The sequence below is a fragment of the Gobio gobio genome (genome assembly GCF_949357685.1).
Source record: "Gobio gobio genome assembly, chromosome: 6".
Taxonomy (NCBI): Eukaryota; Metazoa; Chordata; class Actinopteri; order Cypriniformes; family Gobionidae; genus Gobio; species Gobio gobio.
The window spans coordinates 47,857,381-47,877,988 of record NC_137102.1 but is presented as its reverse complement, the minus strand read 5'-3'; the positions used below and the strand labels follow the sequence as shown (position 1 = coordinate 47,877,988).

Sequence of the window (20,608 nt, the reverse complement as noted above, 5' to 3'; positions counted from 1 at the left end):
CAGGAAACTAAATTCTGTAGTTAACCCAATTTTGTGGGAGGGGTGGAGACACAGTCACCCCTGAAGCCTAATTGGCCAGAACCCATCCAGGGGATGGGCAAATGTTTGAGTTTAATCTCAGAACACGAACGAAAAGTTCAGTTCTGTACAGTTCAGACCAGAAGCAGTGCAGAGTTCAGCTCAAGTTCGGTTCCAGTTCGGTTCGAGCTGGTTCGCGGCCTGTTCGCAGTTCAGAGTTGAGCTAAGTCCTAGCAGTTTGACCAGAGTGAGTTCTGAACGGAGAGCTCCCAGGAGACGATCTGACGATCGTGACAGACCAATACAGAGAAAATGGGTTAACAACGATTTCATTCAGGCCATCTGCTTTTCTCTCACTTTCCTTTCTTTTACTTAAAGTTTATTTTATTTCCGTTAAGTCTCGGGTTCTGTTAAGTTTCGCCACAAAAGTCTCTCAACAACGAGTTTCTAACAGCGCGCTCCAACTTCAAACAACGCCCACAAGACTTCCATCCAGCCGCCAACACACCACGTGGTTGGCTTCCCCAGACGTCGACCAGACCTTCAGCGAATCAAAGATCCGGGAAAATCCCTGTCCAGCCAGGAAAAGGGAATCCCCCTTGTCAGACAACACGCGAAACACAAACGCAAGTAACGCCTTTTTGATTCCAAGCTGAACTGGTGCATTAGATCAAATGTAATAACCATGCCTAAGAAACGATAGGAGGTTAAATTACTGATCAATGGTTTCTTCAGGTCATGTTTCATAAATGCATAGATTGCTTAGGATTTCATAATTTCTCTCTCTTAGAACTTATTCTTTCCTCACCTTCTTCCTTTCTGCAACGTGTGAATGTGCGAGCGTGTGTGTTTATGTTAGATATTAGTTTGATGTGTTAGATTAATCAATAAAGTTCTGTTTGTATTCAAAGATAACTGTTCTTGTGTTATGTGCTTATCAATTTAATGTCTTGAACTGCCGATCTAAGTTACCTGGCTGTTAAATAGTGTTTCACTATTGTTCGGATATTAATATCCGCTGCAGAGTTGATATTTACGGCCCGTTCAAATGAACGCTAGAAGAGTCATTTGCTCGGCTGTAAAATAGACTACCAAAATTCCCTATGAATTCATTAAATTCATTCATTTGAGCTAAATATACATGTTTCCCTTTAACAGAGCCCCCTTTAAGTTCTTACATATCGGCGGACGAATAAGTTAAGGGGTAAACATTAATTCTTAATTATTTATAATATATAGTGTCATTCGAGTCTTTCATTTTAATTCAGTTCCCCGTTGAGTTATTATTTTATCTGACTCATAGTCGCTACAAACAGTAAATGTGGCCACACTTTAAGGGCAAAATATTTGGCAACTCTGGACAGCAGATGACTGGTTACCTGAGATGGTGGTAGCAGTTTTCCCACTAAATGTTCCTCCCCCAATCAGTGACGCTGCAGTGACCAATGAGGGGCTGGAGCTTTTGGATCCGCCCGCAACAGACGACCCCGCCCCCTTTGACAGACTGATAAGAGGCATGTTGACGGTCTTGGCGACTGTGACTACGCCACCAGTACCAGAGGCAGAACTCTTCGCTGTGTTGGCGGCAGAACTTGCGTTCTTGGCCGCATTGATCACCGCAGCTTGATTGGCAGCTACAAGCACAGGGTGCTGTGGTGGTGCTTTAGCTGTCTGAGGTAATGGCTGAGTGGAGGATGCTCCAGTGGCTTCTGCTGACTGTACAAGGAAAAACATTAGAGGGGCTGGACAAAGTAACTTGAATATATTAACTTTGTGACCCATGCACAACACAAGTTTCCATCATGTCCAAGCACCAGAATGATGGTAAGGACAGAGCAACCTACTATGCATGTCAATTCTCGATCAATGCGTCACGCCTTGTCTGACAATTTAGAACAAAGATGCATCTCTTACTTGTTGAGAGGTTGGCGTGGAAGTGGGTGTTGTTGGGGTGGAACTTGTGGCGGTAATGACACCTCCCGTCATTCTCAGGGTTGTTGTGCCTGGTTTATTCAGGTGACTTGCTGCAGCAGCTGTTACCATCTTCACTGAGCCGTCTGACAGCTTCACTTGAGAACCTTGAGACCCACCCACCACCTGTCAATCAAACATTAAGAGAAAGTTGTTGAAAAAACCCAATATATATGTAATGCATTTAGTCTTAATGTCCCTCCCAGGACAGTTTAATAAGTTTAATAACACATCAATATGTTCTCTAAATGTAAATGTCAAGGAAGCACACAGTGAGTTGTATTATGCTGCGTTCACACCAAACGCGAATTGAGCGTCAGGCGCGAGTGATTTCAATGTTAAGTCAATGGAAAGGCGCGTTGACGCGCGTCTGGAGGTCCCGCGGCGCGGAAGGCGCGTTACGCGCGGCGCGAAGGACGCGAATCCGCCTCATTCGCGCGTCCAGTTCGCGCGAATGGCGCGAATTGGACGCGAATTGAGCGTCTTGCGCGGTACGCGCGTTACACGCGAATGGTGCTTTTGTGCATTCACGCGTTTGAAGCGTATTCGCGTCTGACGCCCGAGTTGAAAAATTTGAACTTTGGCGTCAATTCGCGCCGCGTTAACCAATCAGGAGCCTGCTTGCTGCTGTCACGTGGTAAAGTGACGTGTATGAGAAACCCTGCATAAATTAAAAATAGTACTATTGTGTCACAAAATGTAGTTTTAAGACTTTTTAAGGTGGGAATGTAGTTGTTTATAGCTCAAATATGTGGTTTATTTCTAAAGAGAGCGCTTATAAATAAGTTTATTTATAAAAAATAATCTTGTGTTTTTGGAGTTGTGAGATCCAGGCGATCACCGGGCAATCACTGCTCATAACCCCGGCGAAGGCAGCCTTTCCTCGGCCAGTCCTTCTGGCGTCTGCCGCTGGCTCTGATGTCCTGTAGTGGTTCGTTTTGTGTAGATCTAACGGCCGAGCTTTGCTCTCATGAATCTATAATTTGTTGTCTGCCAAATCGTTTTGACTGAGGGCAAAGAGAAGTTTCATAACTTTATATTTTAAGGATATTTAAACATACATGCAGTGAAGATAATGTAGGAGTTGCCTGGACCACATTTGTGTGGCTATTAATGCTTAATATATATTTTTAATGAAAATGAAAAGAGGCAGAGTGGTGTTTTATGACATATTTCTCCTGGAGTGCCTTGAACGCGCGTCAATTTCGCTTCCAGCGCTCGATTTCTACGCGCGTCACACTTCAAAGTTTGAAAATACAATTTCCAACAGATCTCCATTACTTTTACGTAATTCATTTTACAGAAAAACCCTTCTGATCACACTACGAAAAAGTGGTTCTTTTTCAGTAGTTTTGTCCTGTTTTCCAGTGAAAATATCTAAAAGATTCTTAAATCAAGATACATTTACTTGAGAAGAAAAATTACATAAGATAGGAAATCTTGTAAAAAAAATTTGTTTTAATGCTTAAATACAATTTTTGCAGTCAAAAAGCATGTCTAATTAATATTAAAAAACATGAAACATATACAATTTAACAGCAATTTATTAAAAGTTAAAAAGGGCCCTATGAAATGTTATATTTGGTCTCAAATTCGCATTTATTTTTACCAAATTCTGTTTTCCATTTTTGGGTGAACTATTTATTCACATTAGGGTAAGTAAATGACAGAATTTTCATTTTTGGGTGAACATGCCCTTTAAGTGTACTGACCACAGGACTCGACATTGAGCCTTGTCAACAGTGCAACCTTATATATTGAAATTATCAAAATATCTCAAATGTACATATCGCAATATGCATATCGCAATGGCACGCAATATCTGAATGATTTGAATAGGCTACTTCAACATTGTGAAAAGTGTACGTTTTAGGTTGATGCATATGGCAGAGAATAGACTGAGCACACGACTGTTACTTATGTGACTTGCTTGACGTTAAAAAGAGTTATTAAACGCAATAGCTTGCAAAAAACAACTCCTTACAGTCTCGCGCTGTCTGCTGTCTGACACACAGACCAAAACGTGCGCACTAGCCGTTCTTTTTTTCGTGTCTTGTTACACACTCGAACTGTCAAATACACACACAGTTATGTCAAAATGGCTGTCTTGATGAGTATTCATGTAAACACGGTTATGCTTTAAGTGAAGGATATCAGTTGGGGAAAGAAATAGATTTTACAAACAATATCGTATCGCATATCTAATATCGCATTATTTAACAAGGATATCGCATATCACATTTTTCTTCAATATCGCACAGCCCTACAACCTTGTAATCATCAGTACATTATACATTTTATATATTATTATCCCTATCAATCGGCACTTACATTAAATTAATGCAGAATCACATTTTGGTGATTCCGTAGGTATTTTTTTGTTATTGACGTTTTAATCGGGCTTCTAAAATTCTCTTTCACTTGCCTCTTCAAAGAATCCACTTCTCTGCACAAACGGTGACATTTTTCAAGGCCTTAAGTTGTAGAAAGTCAAATTAAGATTTTAAGACCTTTTTAAGACCCGTGAAAACCCTGAACTGTTTTTTTCATTTGATTTAATTTATCTGACAATAATATCAACAACCCTTAATAATGTACTTTAATATTCATTTCAATATATTCACTGGACTTAAAAAGAGTATCTGAGTATCTCTTTTACATAAAGCAAATGCAATGATATAGCAAGAGGACTTTGACTTGTTTCTCACACTCATTCTTGCATGTTCAGTTCCTGTGGCCCATCTTTTTTCCTCTAATTTTCCTTCTCTCTCGCTCTCTCTCTCTCTCTTAAGCACACAGCAAATACCCTTTAAACACAAATACTCCACCACAACCTCCAGAGTACTCAAGTATGTCAGTTGCTGATCGATATGTATGATCATTTTACTTTACACAAACAATTTCTAGCAGGTTTAACACACCAGAAGAAAATGTTTGATTTAGTCTCACCTGTGCTGAAGGGGATAACGTGAATTATAATAAGAAAATTATGAGCAGAAATCATGGTGCCCTATGTGCTGCACTTTATGATGAGAATAATGAGGGTATGATTTAAATGGATAATTAATAAGAAGAAAAGTAGTAAGAGAAGGAAGGAAGGAAGAGAGGCACATGAGCGTGTGTTCACAGGTTGAATTACAGCTCAAATGTCAGCTGCAGGCATACTCATTAGCCTCTATCTGATAATAGAGGCTCTATCACACACACACACACAGAGAGAAAGGGCTCTAGAGAGTGTAAGCCCTTCAGAAGAAGCGTTGTGTAACACTAATGAAAGTGCAGCAAGTGGAAAAAAGGAAAAGAGATAAAGAAAGATCAATGGAGATGGAGAGAGAGTGAGAGAGAGCAAGAAAGCGATGACGGAGAGGGAGGAAATAATGGCAAACCCCAGAACACTTTTGCTTTTATATAGTAACTAAATTGATCCCACTCCTTCCGAGTCGCAGGGAGTGTGTGTGTTTTAACATTTTATTGCTTTATTTTATTGAAGCTAACTATGACAGTTTTAGCAAGAGAAATTGATGCATTGTTGAATCCATCTCAGTGTTTTCTGCATCGCTATCTACAGAACCACACCAAAGAGAAATTATATTTCCCAAGAATTGTGAGCTTGCATGCTGAATGTAATTCAAATTTAAATGGGGTCAGGTACTGCAGAAATAAGGACAAAACATCTTTCAACTGCATTATCTTGCATGTACAAACACACCTACAGCTTTAATATAAATGATTGTATATAATATTATCAAATAAATTATTAGTAATACTAACCCTTTTTACATGTATAATAATTATTATAATATACATTGAATAACATATTACATTACATATCCCTGTAGCTTAACAACTACAGTGGGGAGAACAAGTATTTGATACACTGCCGATTTTGCAGGTTTTCCTACTTACAAAGCATGTAGAAGTCTGTCATTTTTTATCATAGGTACACTTCAACTGTGAGAGACGGAATCTAAAACAAAAATCCAGAAAATCACATTGTATCATTTTTAAATAATTAATTTGCATTTTATTGCATGACATAAGTATTTGATCACCTACCAACCAGTAAGAATTCCGGCTCTCACAGACCTGTTAGTTTTTCTTTAAGAAGCCCTCCTGTTCTCCACTCATTACCTGTATTAACTGCTCCTGTTTGAACTTGTTACCTGTATAAAAGACACCTGTCCACACACTCAATCAAACAGACTCCAACCTCTCCACAATGGCCAAGACCAGAGAGCTGTGTAAGGACATCAGGGATAAAATTGTAGACCTGCACAAGGCTGGGATGGGCTACAGGACAATAGGCAAGCAGCTTGGTGAGAAGGGAACAACTGTTGGCGCAATTATCAGAAAATGGAAGAAGTTCAAGATGACGATCAATCTCCCTCGGTCTGGGGCACCATGCAAGATCTCACCCCATGGGGCATCAATGAAACCCAATAGAAAATCTTTGGAGGGAGCTGAAAGTCCGTATTGCCCAGCGACAGCCCCGAAACCTGAAGGATCTGGAGAAGGTCTGTATGGAGGAGTGGGCCAAAATCCCTGCTGCAGTGTGTACAAACCTGGTCAAGAACTACAGGAAACGTATGATCTCTGTAATTGCAAACTAAGGTTTCTGTACCAAATATTAAGTTCTGCTTTTCTGATGTATCAAATACATATATCATGCAATAAAATGCAAATTAATTACTTAAAAATCATACAATTTAATTTTCTGGATTTTTGTTTTAGATTCCGTCTCTCACAGTTTAAGTGTACCTATGAAAAAAATTACAGATGACTTCTACATGCTTTGTAAGTGCGCAAACCTGCAAAATCGGCAGTGTATCATATACTTGTTCTCCCCACTGTATATAAAGTAGAAAGGGGGAAAAAAAGAAGAAAAAACATGATTTTGTGTTATTGAATCCTTACTTTGTTACACACCTGGGCCAAAATAGCTGCCTTCTGTCCTGCTGTGACCCGAATAGCCTGCTGAGTACTGGAAGCAGGACTCGATGCCACATGACTACCAGAGCTCTGTTTCCCAGAGCCCCCCGGCTGGCCAACCAAAAACGTGCCCTGGAAAGATCAATAGTGACTTCGTCAACATAACATAAACTGACAGGGAAAGGCTTTTGGGATGTGTCTTTGACTGAACATTGTTTTGGACAACAAGATCACCCACTGAGCTAAACATATTAAATAAATGTATAGATTATGCAAGAGTTACTCCGTGAACAAAGTAGGAATGTTGTAGAGCTTTGATGCTCAATGAAAGACATGTTCAAACTATAGTTGCTTAAATTGAACTAAGCTGTGTGTCAGAATCCATTCTACAGAGTTAGTGTGTCAAAACCAACAGCAAAGACTATTACCTGCGGAGTCTGCTTAAGGATATAAGAAGTGTAGGATAAATTGGAAGGCAGGCTGCCAGACCCTGAAGAACCACTGGAGGAATGCGACCCTCCAGAACCAGAACTCTGAGACTGTTGGCCTAAAGACAGATAATTTTTTGTTTGTTTGATGGATTGAAACACTAGGTGTAAAGAGGTCTCAAAATGTCTCCCTCGTCTACATGTGAGTCAACTAGCCGAAAAGCATCTTAATACCAGGTCCAGAGAGACAATGATAGTTCCAAAATCCTATGATACATTTAGCGTGTCAGTGTATGTCTGACCTGCGTTATGGGAGGCTCTCAGAATGGCTCCCTGTGGGATCAGTAGCAGTTTGCCTTTGCCCGATGGGTTCTTGCTGTTGGTGGTCAGGTAGAGTTTTGTGCCAGGAGGCAGATTGGCCAGGTTTGCCAAGTTATTTGCTGGTAGCTGGAGGGTGGCCATGACTAAAAAGCACAAATAAACACAAAATCACCAAAACAAACAAAGAAAAAAAACAAAGAGAAACATATTATAGTGATTTACATATAATCACATATAATGATGCTGAATATTCAGCTTTGCATCACATAAATAAATTACATTTTAAAATAGAAAATAGTTATTTTTAATTGTAATATTTCACAATATTACTGTTTTTACTGTATTTTTGACCAAATAAATGCAGCCTTGGTGAGAATAAGAGATTTCTTTGAAAAAAAAGAAAAAAAAGAATGGTAGTGCACTAAATTTTCATTCTTTTGTGCTTCATGAAAGAAAAAAGTCATACAAATTTGGCACAACATAAGAGACAAGTAAAGTATGGCTTATCTATTAATTTATTTGCTGAACTGTCCCTTTAAGGGTCAAAATAGTAAAACTAATTTTGGTGCAACCTCTACTAACATTATAAGTGGACTCGTAAGACAAAAAGTGTAGAATATGGGCCTATACAGAACATATAGCAACACAGCTTCTATTTCATATCCATATCAGTCTATTTTATATATACCACTAAAGCAAGCTTTCAATTTGCATCCTCATATGGGTGTTTTTCAAAATTAATTAAACTAAATCCTGTTTCCCCCTGTGGCAGCAGGGAGATACAAGTGTCTGACTGAGTAATAGCGAATCCTAATGGTTTAGTCAGCACTGCAGTACAGCCACACAAACACTTAGATTGGCCCTGTGAAATTCCGCTCTCAGCACAACATCTGCTGATCAGTCTGACAAACACTTCTCCAAACAGGCAAACAAATGCTTTCACGCTCACTACTATTCTGAACATCTTAATTAGCATCCCTGGCGAGACAAATAAACTTATACACACTTCACCTTCTAAAAATGACTACATTACAATCTTTTTTTTTTTTTTACAATTCAGACACGCATTCATCCATGCATCATTTGTTGAGATTATAACTTTGTTTCGTTTTCAGTGAGGACCGAAAAACAACCTGATGCTGACAATTTGTCCCATCCCCCCAGGTTAAGATTAGTTCATTAATTCACAATGAGGGTCATGAAAAAAAAAAAAAAAAAAAAAGTGTACGAACTCTGACCTCCACTTTTGCCACTTCCTCCAGACCCACTTGCTGCCTTGGTACCAGCATGCACCTGCTGTCCCACAATGCTGCTTGCTCCGCTGCCCCCTCCACTTACGATTGCCTTAGCGACGCCCTGTGCTACAACTTGCTTTTGGCCCACCACCTTGGACACAGAGGGGCTGGACTTAGCAACCAAGATCTGCCCGCTGCTCATGGAGACCTGTTTGACAGCAGAGCCCAATGGAATCCCCAACACCTAAACAAACAAACACACACACACACACACAGTTACTCTGCATCTGGAAAAACTTGTTAAATGCAACACTGAGCTATCATTAACCAGTCGACTCACTATGCACTTTTAAAAAGTATCCAACTTAAAAAGTTTGGGGTCTGTAAGACTTTTTAAAGATTTTTGAAATTTTTTGAAGTCTCATGCTGACCAAGGCTGCATTTTTCTGATCAGAAATACAGATAAACAGTAACGTTGTGAAATATTACTAAAGAACATAATTTATTTGAAATAGAAATATTTTGTAACATTAAGGATCTGGACACTTTTAACTGTATAAATGTGCCAGATTGGGGACATGCATCTTAAACAAATTATATTGTTTAAAAAAGATCATATAAAAAATAGCTCGAGTTCAAACCTTGAGATCTGTGGAGTAACATAAAAAAAATGGAATAAAGGAATGTGCTTACACTCTATTGTAGAGACAGAGAATTAAGATGTATTTTTTGGCGCAGAGTGGCGTATTGTAGATGGACAGTCTCTAAACAGGATGTACGAATGACTTTGACTCTCAAGTGCTAAAAAAGGCTGCAGTAAAGAGACGAGTAGGACGTCCACAGAGACGCAATGACCTGAGATATGTTTAGACCACATGACCACAGCGCACTCCAGTTTCAAAAACTCTCTCAGGCAGGACGACCAGCAGCATTGAACAAGGGATGGAACTATAGAAATACTTCAGTTCTGTTCTGTATGGAATTAGCTACACATCAATTTTGGACATCATATGTGGATCGGAACAATCTTTGAGCTTTGATCCTAAAATGTTTACAGCCATGAAATACAGCCAAAAAACTGAATTATATAAGTAACATAATGGTAAAAACAAAACAAAAAAACTAAAAAGTATACATAAAAACCTTGCTGGGTGTGGCCCCTCCTCCAGCCCCCGCCCCACTCTGTTTCTGCGGCGACATGGCTATCATGTGACCGCCCTTCACAGTCACATACTGTTGTTGCTGCTGGGATGTTGCTGTGGAGACGACCTGTTGCTGTGGTGATGGCTGGGTGGGCACCTCTCCTGGTTCTTGCTTGATTATAACCTTAAGACAAACAGACAGTCAGACAGAGAAATTTTATTACTCTGTGCGTGTCATATTACAGCGAGATGTGCACTGAAAAACCATCAGTTTGATTCACGGTTCAATTTGAACCAAGATATTTTCAGAGATATTGGATGTGAGATCAAATCCAAAGTTAATATACTCAATCACACATTCCCTTAGGAAAGATAAATGCATGCTTCTCTGAGGGAGAGACTGAACATCGAGATGAACTCAGTGAACTTGAGTGAGATTCACCTCTCCTGCCAGTAGCACACAGCAAAACGAACACTTACACAACCTCCATCACACAAAACACATACCGTTGTATATATGAGCAATACTGTCACTGATGATGTGTATGACACGCTTAAACACTCTTAATTTAAATTTAAAACCAAACGCTGTTCCTTCAGGTAACTACAGTGGGGAAAAAAAGTTTGACATCTACATATTCTTCAATTTGTTTTAACACTTTGGACTAACAGTAAAGTCCTAAGACTATGAAATAACACAAATGAAAGAATGGGAATCATATAGCGATAAAACAATATATAAAAAAAAAAATCAAATTTATCTTTCTAAAAGTAGTCACCTCCTGTCTACTCTAGATTACAGCTCTGTACACAGTTCATTCTCTTAAATCCATGAAGGGCATTCTGGGATACTTTTTAAACACTATTAAAGGAGTTCACATGTATCCAGTACATGTGATGGTTTTATTCCTTCACTTTGAAATTTAAAGAAAACAAATTGTTTAAGAAAATCATAGGCACAACGAAAACTTCTTTCAAGCAGTTAAGCTTCTGTCAAAAAATATCCTGATATAAATTCAGTCAAGTACACTATTGTTCCAAAGTTTGGTATCAGTAAGATATTTTTACCCACAAAAATATTAAGCAGCACAACAGTTTTCAACATTGATAATAATAAGCAAATCAGCATATCAGAATGATTTCCGAAGGATCATGTGACACTGAAGACTGGAGTAATGATGCTGAAAATTCAGCTTTGCTACTAGAATAAATTGCATTTTAAAGTATATTAAAAAACAGAAAAGACACCCAGACACAAGCACAAATTATTTTTGACTTTTCTAAAGAAACATCTGTGGCCCATTCCCTCCCACTGCATATCTATAACACATAGGAGTGTGAGTGTGTGAGTAGAGTGTGAGTAGAGTGTGTGTGTGTGTGTGTTCTGGGAATACTCCAGTCCTCTGCACAGCTTGCGCAAAAGCAGCAGCATCACGCCACAGATAGATTGTCCCATTTTAAACCCTCACAAACACACACACACACACACACACACACACACACACAAACACACACACACACACACAGCTGCTGCAGACCACTTACTGCACCGCCTGGCAGTACCTATTAATAACTACTGGTGTTAATTTAGCCCGCAGTGTCCAGAAAACATTGAAACAACCTCAGAGAATAACCCAGATAGAGAAAGATCATCACCTAATTTCAGTGTTTCTCATCAGTTCAACAGAAGGACAGGCAACTTATAACAGCTTTAAGTATCGATATGATTCAGTCAAACAGTATCTTTTCACTTTGTAAATAACAGCAGAACAGCAGAGCCCATATTAATATAGCTCTAAAGCACAATGACAGACAAATTAATTCCTTTTCAGGAGTGCCGTCCTCTTACAAGCTCCGTTTCAGCTCTCTCTGAACACAAATGAGTACTGATTCATCATGCCAATCTGCCTGAAGGGGAACTGATTGTGCCACATTGTTTTCAACTGCCTACATCTGTATTTTTCAATTATAGGTGATTTCAATCACAATACCCACATCATTTCTACTGATATTCTATTCTCATCCACCCACTCTTCACTTCAGTTGCCTTGTAGAAGCAAGAGAGAGATGCTCACCACTATGCATGGTAATAAATCAAGCCACTGCCAGATAATGAAATAAAAGACTGCTAAAGCCAAGAAAAATACACTCAGAGTAGGTAAATTCTTTTTCAGGAGTCCTAACCACATAGGACCCCAAACTACAATCATTAGCATTGTAGCATTATATTAATCCATACGCTATGAGAGAAACACACACACACTTTCAGTCTCACCTTGACGCCAGAGGACAGGAAGCTGCTGGTGTGAACTTTAGGAGCAGGTGATCGAGTACCATGGGCTGTGCTGCTCTGCTTGGCTGATGGACTGCCTGGGATGAACATATGAAAAAAGCAGATATAACAAATAGATATGACACTAAATCTGACAAATAACCCATGCCTAATAGAAGTATGTACAGTATTAAAGTCACGATTTAACAGAAGTAGTGGAAGTAGCGATCTTTTCTTCTGTATTTTGGCATCTGTGTAAAATTGATTTTTTAAAAGAAAAAAAATTAGGGCAGGTACATGGTCAATTCATTGGTTATTGATCGGATGAAGGCAGAAGCTTAAAACGACATGACAGATGATGCGATAGTCTTTTCTTTACTATTGCGACATAAATCCGAGTGAAACAGCTTCTTGAACAAGAAAAAAAACGTATGGCAGGACTTGATTTTGTCCATCAGGAATTGATTGAATAGTTGTGAATTTGTGATTTGCTATTGCTATGATGTCATGTGAGTGACAGGTTGTTCCGCCCTCGTGCCAGTAAGAGGGAGGGGAAGTTATTTTGATTAAAGATTATGAGGGCACATGAATTTTAAAAAAAGAAGATAAAGCAAGGATAAATCGTTTCTAATAAATACGGAAATATTCTATCAAAAAAAAGAATTGTCATTTAATAATTGTTTTTAATAGTGACTTTAAAATGGAGCTTACCCAAATGAAAATTATCCTTTGATTTACTCACCCTCAAGCCATCCTAAGTGTATATTACATTCTTCTTTCAGATGAATACAACCGGAGTTATATTAAAATATGTCCTGGCTCTTCCAAGCTTTATAATGGCAGCCCAAAATTTGAAGCCCAAAAAGTGCATCCATCCATTATAAAAGTAATCCCCACGGCTCCGGAGGTTTAATAAAGGCCTTCTGAATTGAATCGATGGGTTTGTGTAAGAAAAATATCCATATTTAACACGTTATAAAGTAACCTGGGGACCACCTTCCGTATTCAACTTACAAAGAAAGTGTAACACATCTCGCAGTTCAAAACGCTTAGCGTCCAATGTCATCATCGCGGCAGTTGCGCTTTTTCTGTGAGTTGAATACGGAAGGCGGTCCGCCAGAAGCTAGATATTTCACTTTATAACGTGTTAAATATGGATTTTTTCTTACAAAAACTCATCAATTCGCTTCAGAAGGCCTTTATTAATCCCCTGGATTGGTGCACATTTTTGGGATTCAAATTCGGGGCTGCCATTATAATGATTGGAAAAGCAAGGACACATTTTAATATAACTCAGATTGTATTCGTCTGAAAAAAGAATGTTATATACACCTAGGATGGCTTGAGGGCGAGTAAATCATGGGGTAATTAAAATTTTTGGGTGAACTATCCCTTTAAAAGCAAGCTTGCAGTTAATTGGGAGGGTGCAGGGTTTATACCGGCAAATTTATTGGAAGATAAAGTTATGATATTTTGATTTAAAAAGCTGAAGACATTTAAAAAAAAAAAAAAAAACCTTAATGGATGAATCTTTCACAATACGATCAATAACATCCATTCAAGGAAATTGGTAAATTAAATTTCCATTTAATTTTGACGTTAAGGCCTATTCAAATCAAAAAAAAAAATTCAGCACAAAATGGGAATCAGAGCAGTAATGCATCTCGATAATCTCTATGGATCCCTTCCACAAGCTCAAATTATTGCCCAGACCTACATCATTGTGTTTTTTAAAGTGTGAATATATCACGACAGTGTCACAGTGCTTTTAGCTCTTGTTTAGGTTTAAGACTTTGACAAAAACTTTGGCACACAGGTTTGCGGCATTGTGAGTTACTCTGCAGCTCAGTGTTTAACCTAAATGTGTTAAGACTGCAGCTCTGCTCTTCTGTGCTCAATTTCTCCAGTATATCTGTGTGAACTGAAAAAACAAAGCAGTTTATTTACTCCAAATCTCATAATGCACCATCCCCCAGGATGGTTGGCATGCTGCGGCTTCTCCAGATTCACAGCCTGATTTTCACAAGCTCTGTTCTCCAGTAACACAAAGACAGAAATATTACAGCTCAAGACATGCATGCAGTGATTTTGTGAAGCTGCTCTAACACTCTGAAAATTTAAGTCAAAACCATTTCCATTCAATTAGGAAAAGCAATAAAAATGACAACAGTTGTCATACTGTCACACTTGTTTTTCATAAAAACAATAGTTCCATTTTTACAAGATAATTTTCATTTTGAAACAAGTTTCCATAGAGAACTTAATGAACCAGGAGAGTAACACAGCCTCACTCATCTTCATGTAATACAGACACATTTTCCCTGTAGGGAATCTTCTTGACAACACCTTAATAATTCATAAAAGCATGTAGCAGAATATTTTATATGTTGACGTTAGTTCTAACTCAAAGCAGCTGTTTCTTAAGGTGGGTGTACACTCTGCGAGTTCAGAAGCTCGGGAGGAGAGGTGCGTGCAAGGTACTCGGCTTGGCACGTAATTCCTCTCACACATTTGGCAAGCCATGACCTTACAGTACGAGCATCACACAATTTCCACATGATTTCTCCCGAGAGAAAAAAAATGCCTGCAAACTTGTAAAAGAGCAAAAACCATGTACGCCTGGCTTTAGATGCTCAGAATTCATTCATGCCTCATTTTCATTCCGTTGTATGAATTCGGCAGAGACCATATCAGAACACAGCAGAGTCAGAAGAGATTGGATGTGTTTTGAAACCTAGTGAGCTGCATACAATAAAAGCATTATTGGCAATCAAAGACGTGCTCAAATGTAATAACCTACCTAGTGTCCTACCTAGATAGCATTTTAGTGCATCAAAGGCTTGTTTTCAGTTCAAGCATCCAACCAAAAAATCCATTTGCCATCACAGGAACATTCAAAATCAGCATTTTTGGGCATAACAGAATTGTTTGAATGCAAGTTGAGTGGTATTTCTATGTTTGATCTTGATATGTCCATCTCTAATAGTCACTATAGTTATGTTTCCATCCACCTATGTTTATGCATTTTGTGATATTGCATTAAAAAAAAAAACGCTGAATGGAAACGACAAGATGTGCATAAATTCAAAAAATGCGCATGAAAAACTTCAATTAAGTCGGATACATTTTGTATCCGATAAGAAAACGTGCATAAACTACGATGGAAACACATTTACAAAATAAATTCCTTGATGCGCATCAAAAAAAAAAAGTAATGGGACTTTGTGATGGGACGGCATAACTGGACCAACCAGTGGTTCAACCTTAATTTTAAGAAGCGACGAGAATACTTTTTGTGTGCAAAAACAAACAAAAATAACGACTTTATTTAACAATTTCGTTCTAGCCTGTGCAAGTCTCCTATGCAGTTTACGTTGTAAAAATTGTTGAATTAAGTCTTTATTTTTGTTTAATTTTTTGCGCACAAAAGATTTGTCAGAAAGCTCTTGGATTTCATCAAAAAATTCTTAATTTGTGTTCTGAAGATGAACGAAGGCCTTACGGGTTTGGAACGACATGAGGGTGAGTAATTAATGACAGAAATTTCATTTTTTAATTTAACCCTTTAAATTCGCAACTTTGGATGGAAACATAGCTTATGTTGCTTTAGAACCACAGCACAGAGCTCTGACCACCCACACACACACTCATCTTCCCTGAGAGCATGTAGGTGTGTTTGTGTGGAGGTTTGTTTGAGTATGTGTGTGTGTGTGTGTGGTTAAGATGTTGTGTCAGAATGCAGTTATAGGTGATACAGCATTTGTGAGAAGTCATGGAGGTGGAATTTGTTCTCCACCACACACATAATATACACATATACATATACACAATAATGTTACATCAACTGCATACTCCACACACTCCTGAACGCTCAGTGATATGGTCGCTATGGCAACTTGGTCTTATGATGGCCTGCAAACCCACAGCATGAGTCATGGGAAAGAGTAAAGCACAGAGTGTGTGTGAGAGAGAGAGTGCAAGAAGGATAAAGAAACATAACTGAAGGGGGAACTTTTACTTTGTGATTTGTCTTCATTATTCACTCCTGACACTCACACAGTGTCCTCCCCATGAGCGATGCAACGAATTTCTAGTAAAAAATTATTTCATTGTTCTTGCTAAAACCAGAACATTGCCGCAAAGCAGCAAAAATAACAGCCAGTCAGAACTTCTTTGTTGTTGAACATAAGGAAACAAGAAACCCAGTGACCAACATCTTTTTGGACGCAAACTCAGATAAACATAGAAGAGATGTGATTTATTGTGCAGTAAAAGTGACTGTTGGGATCTGGGAGAGTATGTACCTGTAGCTGCAGATGCCGATGCGGCCATATTAATGACTTGTCCTGGTTTGTCCACAATAATATAAGGGTTGTTTATGACTGAGGGGCTGGACTTCATGTGAACTGGTGTGGATGACGATGTCCGGGGAAGAGGAGAGTGACTAGGGGTGGAGATAGGAGAGCCTGAAACACACAAGTTTTGTTTTTGTAATTAGTGTGTGATTCAGTGTGATCCTCATGAATTTCTCACTGTGTTACAGTGTTACACAGACTGCAAATCCATAATGCATTACATTAAAAAACAGTTTCACATCTTTACAAGCCAACTGAGTTTGCAATCTAAAGTATCCTCGAAATAGCACACTCAAAACTGATTGGCTGGCTTTACACAATTTCTGAGTATACAGCTTTCAATGGGAAAGCAGTCATGTTGGTAAGTTCCCAGGATGCTACAAATATCTTCCAAGAATTGTCAAAGTTTATGGGTTTCACAGAATCAAATTTTTAAAAAGTTCTTAGTTGTAAGTAAAAGAAATACAATTGGTAGTTTAGTCATTTAGCATGTTAATCAAATGGCCCATTCCAGTCTAAAGCAGCCTTTTCATTATCTCCGCACAACCAAATTATATTCTATTCAAACTTATGAGCATGATGTGAGAATTAACAGTATTTTTCCACTAAACTTTTACCTGTAAAATTAGCAGACATTTCTTTTGTATATCTTTTGTGTATATATTCATTCATTCAACCATTTTGAATAAGTGGAGGAATGCCTGCTTCTCGTTCAATTTGAATGTTTAATTTGACTTCCACTAGGGGGCAAAACACGACAATGGTATGCAAATGCCGGAGATAGTGGAAAGGCGGCATAAGTGGGTGGTTCTTGGCAAGAATAAGATGCAATGTGGACCACACTTTATAAAGAGTAGGTCAGGCAAGGCAAGACTAGGACATATCAGACTGAGCTCCTCTTAGATCTGCTGTCACACTTTGACAGCAAATCTATAATGCAGTACAGAGGAGTTTCACAACTTTCTCCTTTTCTCTAGAAAATCGAAACCTCTAGCAGAAAAAAGCCAGAGCAACATGAAAGAGGCTTAATATAGAAGATTTTACTGCTTGCATTTCAACTCTGCTCTTCTCCACCTTCTTTGTGCACCTGTGAGACTCACCAGACACAATCTTGCAGCTCATCGTGATCGGCTGGAATGATTTCCCCGGTGATTCGGCGGGACTGGGCATTTGCCCTTGTGGAATGATCTTACAGCTGGCCGTGATTGGCTGAAAGGCAGAGTTACCGTGGGAGCCAAGGGTGATTTTCTCAGACCTACTTGACTGTGAAGTTCGTTCAGAACATGAAGAACGCATTGACTCACTCTTGACAGTGACACCTGGAACTGAGGGGGAGAACGAGAAAATAGAGTGACTAAGATTCTAATCAACAGATTTAATCAACAAGTCATTTACACACATATAACTTCAAGAAGTATCATTAGGAAACGGCTTAAGCTGTCGTCACAAACACAACATGCATTTTCACACAAGTGGTCTTGGGCAAGCAATGTATAATGAAGTTATAGTCCTGGAAAAATACATATTTGACACAGCTTTCACTTCTTATGCAATAAAGTGCAAACAACTTCTAATCCTCTTAATCAAAATAATCCAATTATAAAGAGGCAGTGGGAGACTTTATAATTATTTTGTGTGATTATGTGGGATCCTGTGAAATGCACAAGCAATTGTGTATGTTTTGTCTACCTCTTTCAGAGCTGGGTTGATCATCATGAGGGTGCTGAGAGGGAGAGGAGTGCCGCCGAGAGCCCTGGGCCGCTGTGGAGGAGGAGGAGCCAGATCCGCCCACAAATGGTAGATGAGAGGACGATGATGATGATGAAGAAGAGGGGGCAAAGGGGAAGAAGTCATCGCCCAGAGTGTTCCTGTGGAGCTCAACGTCCACCACCTTTAGTAAATAAGACAGAGCAACTGAAAAATTGGCATTTTAAAGACAAATCGGATATATTTGACACTTGCAATAAACACTGTTATTGCAACATCACTTTAGAACTATAAAACCCCTGCACTCTAACTGTGCCCTGTTTTAAAGGTAATTTTCTGCTCTTTGAGTGCTGTAGCTAAAAAAAATCCTTCATCTTTCCTTATTTTATTTTTTCCTTTGAGCATAAAAATGTACCTTCTACACACCTTTTAGTACACATACTTTGGATCACACTCAAAATAATTTACACGGTTAAGATTTTAATTACGTTGTGGCATCATGGTCTGAAACCAGATTTGTGACAACACCAATAAATCTCCACTGGACACATTCACACATAATTTTCATTTACGTGACTGACACTTGCATTCTCACACTAATCAGAACTTCAGTTTTGTGCTTGCCATCATCTTGAAGACTACGACATTTTCATCACTATATTTACAATTGAGACATTGACTTCTCATCTTAGTCCATTTAGATAAGTGAAATGTGCTCCTTCTTGAGTTGATTAAGTTGATAATTATCTGTGATAATTTGCAGACACTCAAACCTTTCAACTGCACATGTGTGCATAACCCAGTTTTCTAAATAATAATTTAATTTATATTTTTTATTTAGTAGTGTCATGATGAAACCATTTAACATAACAGATATTTACATATACTACACAAGACAATAACTGAATGTACACAATACATCCTGCAGTTCAAAATGCTTACGCTACGTCTGACGACATTGCACACCAGTTACGTTTTTTTCCGATCTGGCTTAAGCTAGATATTTTACTTTATAAAGTTTTAAATATGGATATTTTTCTTACACAAACGCATCGCATCACTTCAGAAGGCCTTTATTAACCATGTGGAGCAGTTATATGATAGATAGATACACTTTTTTGGACTTCAAAAATGGAGCAAGTGAAGTCAACTTTATTTATATAGAGCTTTTTACAATGCAGATTGTTTCAAAGCAGCTTCACAGTGTTAAACAGGAAAATAATGGAACGGAATTTGATTCGGCTGCACAACTCTGGAGAGAACTGTGATGTTATCAAGCTCATTTCAATTATCATATAGTGACAATGCGGGCAGATCAGTAATTTAGTTGAAAATGTAATGTCCCCAACTGAGCAAGCCAAGCCAAAGGCGACAGTGGCAAGGAACCAAAATTCCTACGCCGGATACGGGTTTATTGAGGATGACGTGTCGATTAAACAATTATTAAATAGGAATATTCAAAAGATCAGAGTCATCATGCCAGCAACAATTCACTGCCATTATACAGCTTGGAAGAGCCAGGACATTTTTAATTGAACTCTGATTGTATTCGTCTGAAAGAAGAATGTCATATACACCTAGGATGACTTGAGGGTGAGTAAATCATGAGCAAATTTTCATTTTTGGGTGAACTAACCCTTTAATATTGTGTGTTTCTTCCTAAAGCATTAAGGCCCCGATATATACTGTATTTCAAACTAAATTGAAGAATTAACTGATGTGACATTTCGAACGAAATCAGGCCAAAACAAACTTTGTTTGGATTTGTTTTAGGAGATCGAAACAGCTTACCAAAGTGAGCTTTCCGGAAAAGCTTGCTACGGCTGGTAAACACCTTTATACTGCCAGTGGTCGGTGGCTATTACTTAATAGGTAGTAGCGCACAGAGGCTCCGCCTTCTTTCACATCAAAATCTTTTCTGGTTCATTTCTTCTGTTGAGTCCGGACTCAGATGTCCATGTGTGAAAACAAGAACAAACTGGAGAGCTGCTTTATAATAGAAAATGAAGTTGTACTTCTGATGGAACGAGACACTGACACTCTTTTTCATGTTTAATATGGTAAAGCTGCTTGATTTTAAGCTATCTATTATATAAAGAGCTATATAAATAAACACGAGGTGACATTACTAGAGTGCTGAATCCCAGAGCTCGTGCAAACAAATCCATGTTGCTATGATCAGATGATTTTCTTATGCTTTATTAAAAAAATGCTTGCTGTTTTCTCAATT

General features: G+C 38.6%; 1 protein-coding gene across 2 annotated transcripts in view; it reads right to left on the bottom strand.

The window, feature by feature from the left end:
- Positions 1 to 20,608, bottom strand: part of yeats2 (YEATS domain containing 2) — a 48,112-nt gene that overhangs the window by 15,209 nt on the left and 12,295 nt on the right. The window contains exons 10-20 of one of the 2 annotated variants that reach the window (XM_079818952.1): positions 18,361 to 18,562; positions 17,772 to 17,996; positions 16,621 to 16,782; positions 12,320 to 12,414; positions 10,046 to 10,228; positions 8,906 to 9,146; positions 7,649 to 7,810; positions 7,347 to 7,465; positions 6,916 to 7,050; positions 1,933 to 2,115; positions 1,398 to 1,734 (exon numbers count right to left, since the gene is read on the bottom strand). In XM_079818952.1, coding sequence (XP_079675078.1) covers positions 1,398 to 1,734; positions 1,933 to 2,115; positions 6,916 to 7,050; positions 7,347 to 7,465; positions 7,649 to 7,810; positions 8,906 to 9,146; positions 10,046 to 10,228; positions 12,320 to 12,414; positions 16,621 to 16,782; positions 17,772 to 17,996; positions 18,361 to 18,562 — 2,044 coding nt within the window. Of the gene's footprint in view, positions 1 to 1,397; positions 1,735 to 1,932; positions 2,116 to 6,903; positions 7,051 to 7,346; positions 7,466 to 7,648; positions 7,811 to 8,905; positions 9,147 to 10,045; positions 10,229 to 12,319; positions 12,415 to 16,620; positions 16,783 to 17,771; positions 17,997 to 18,360; positions 18,563 to 20,608 lie in introns of both variants that reach the window. The other variant, XM_079818951.1, reaches the window with a different exon arrangement.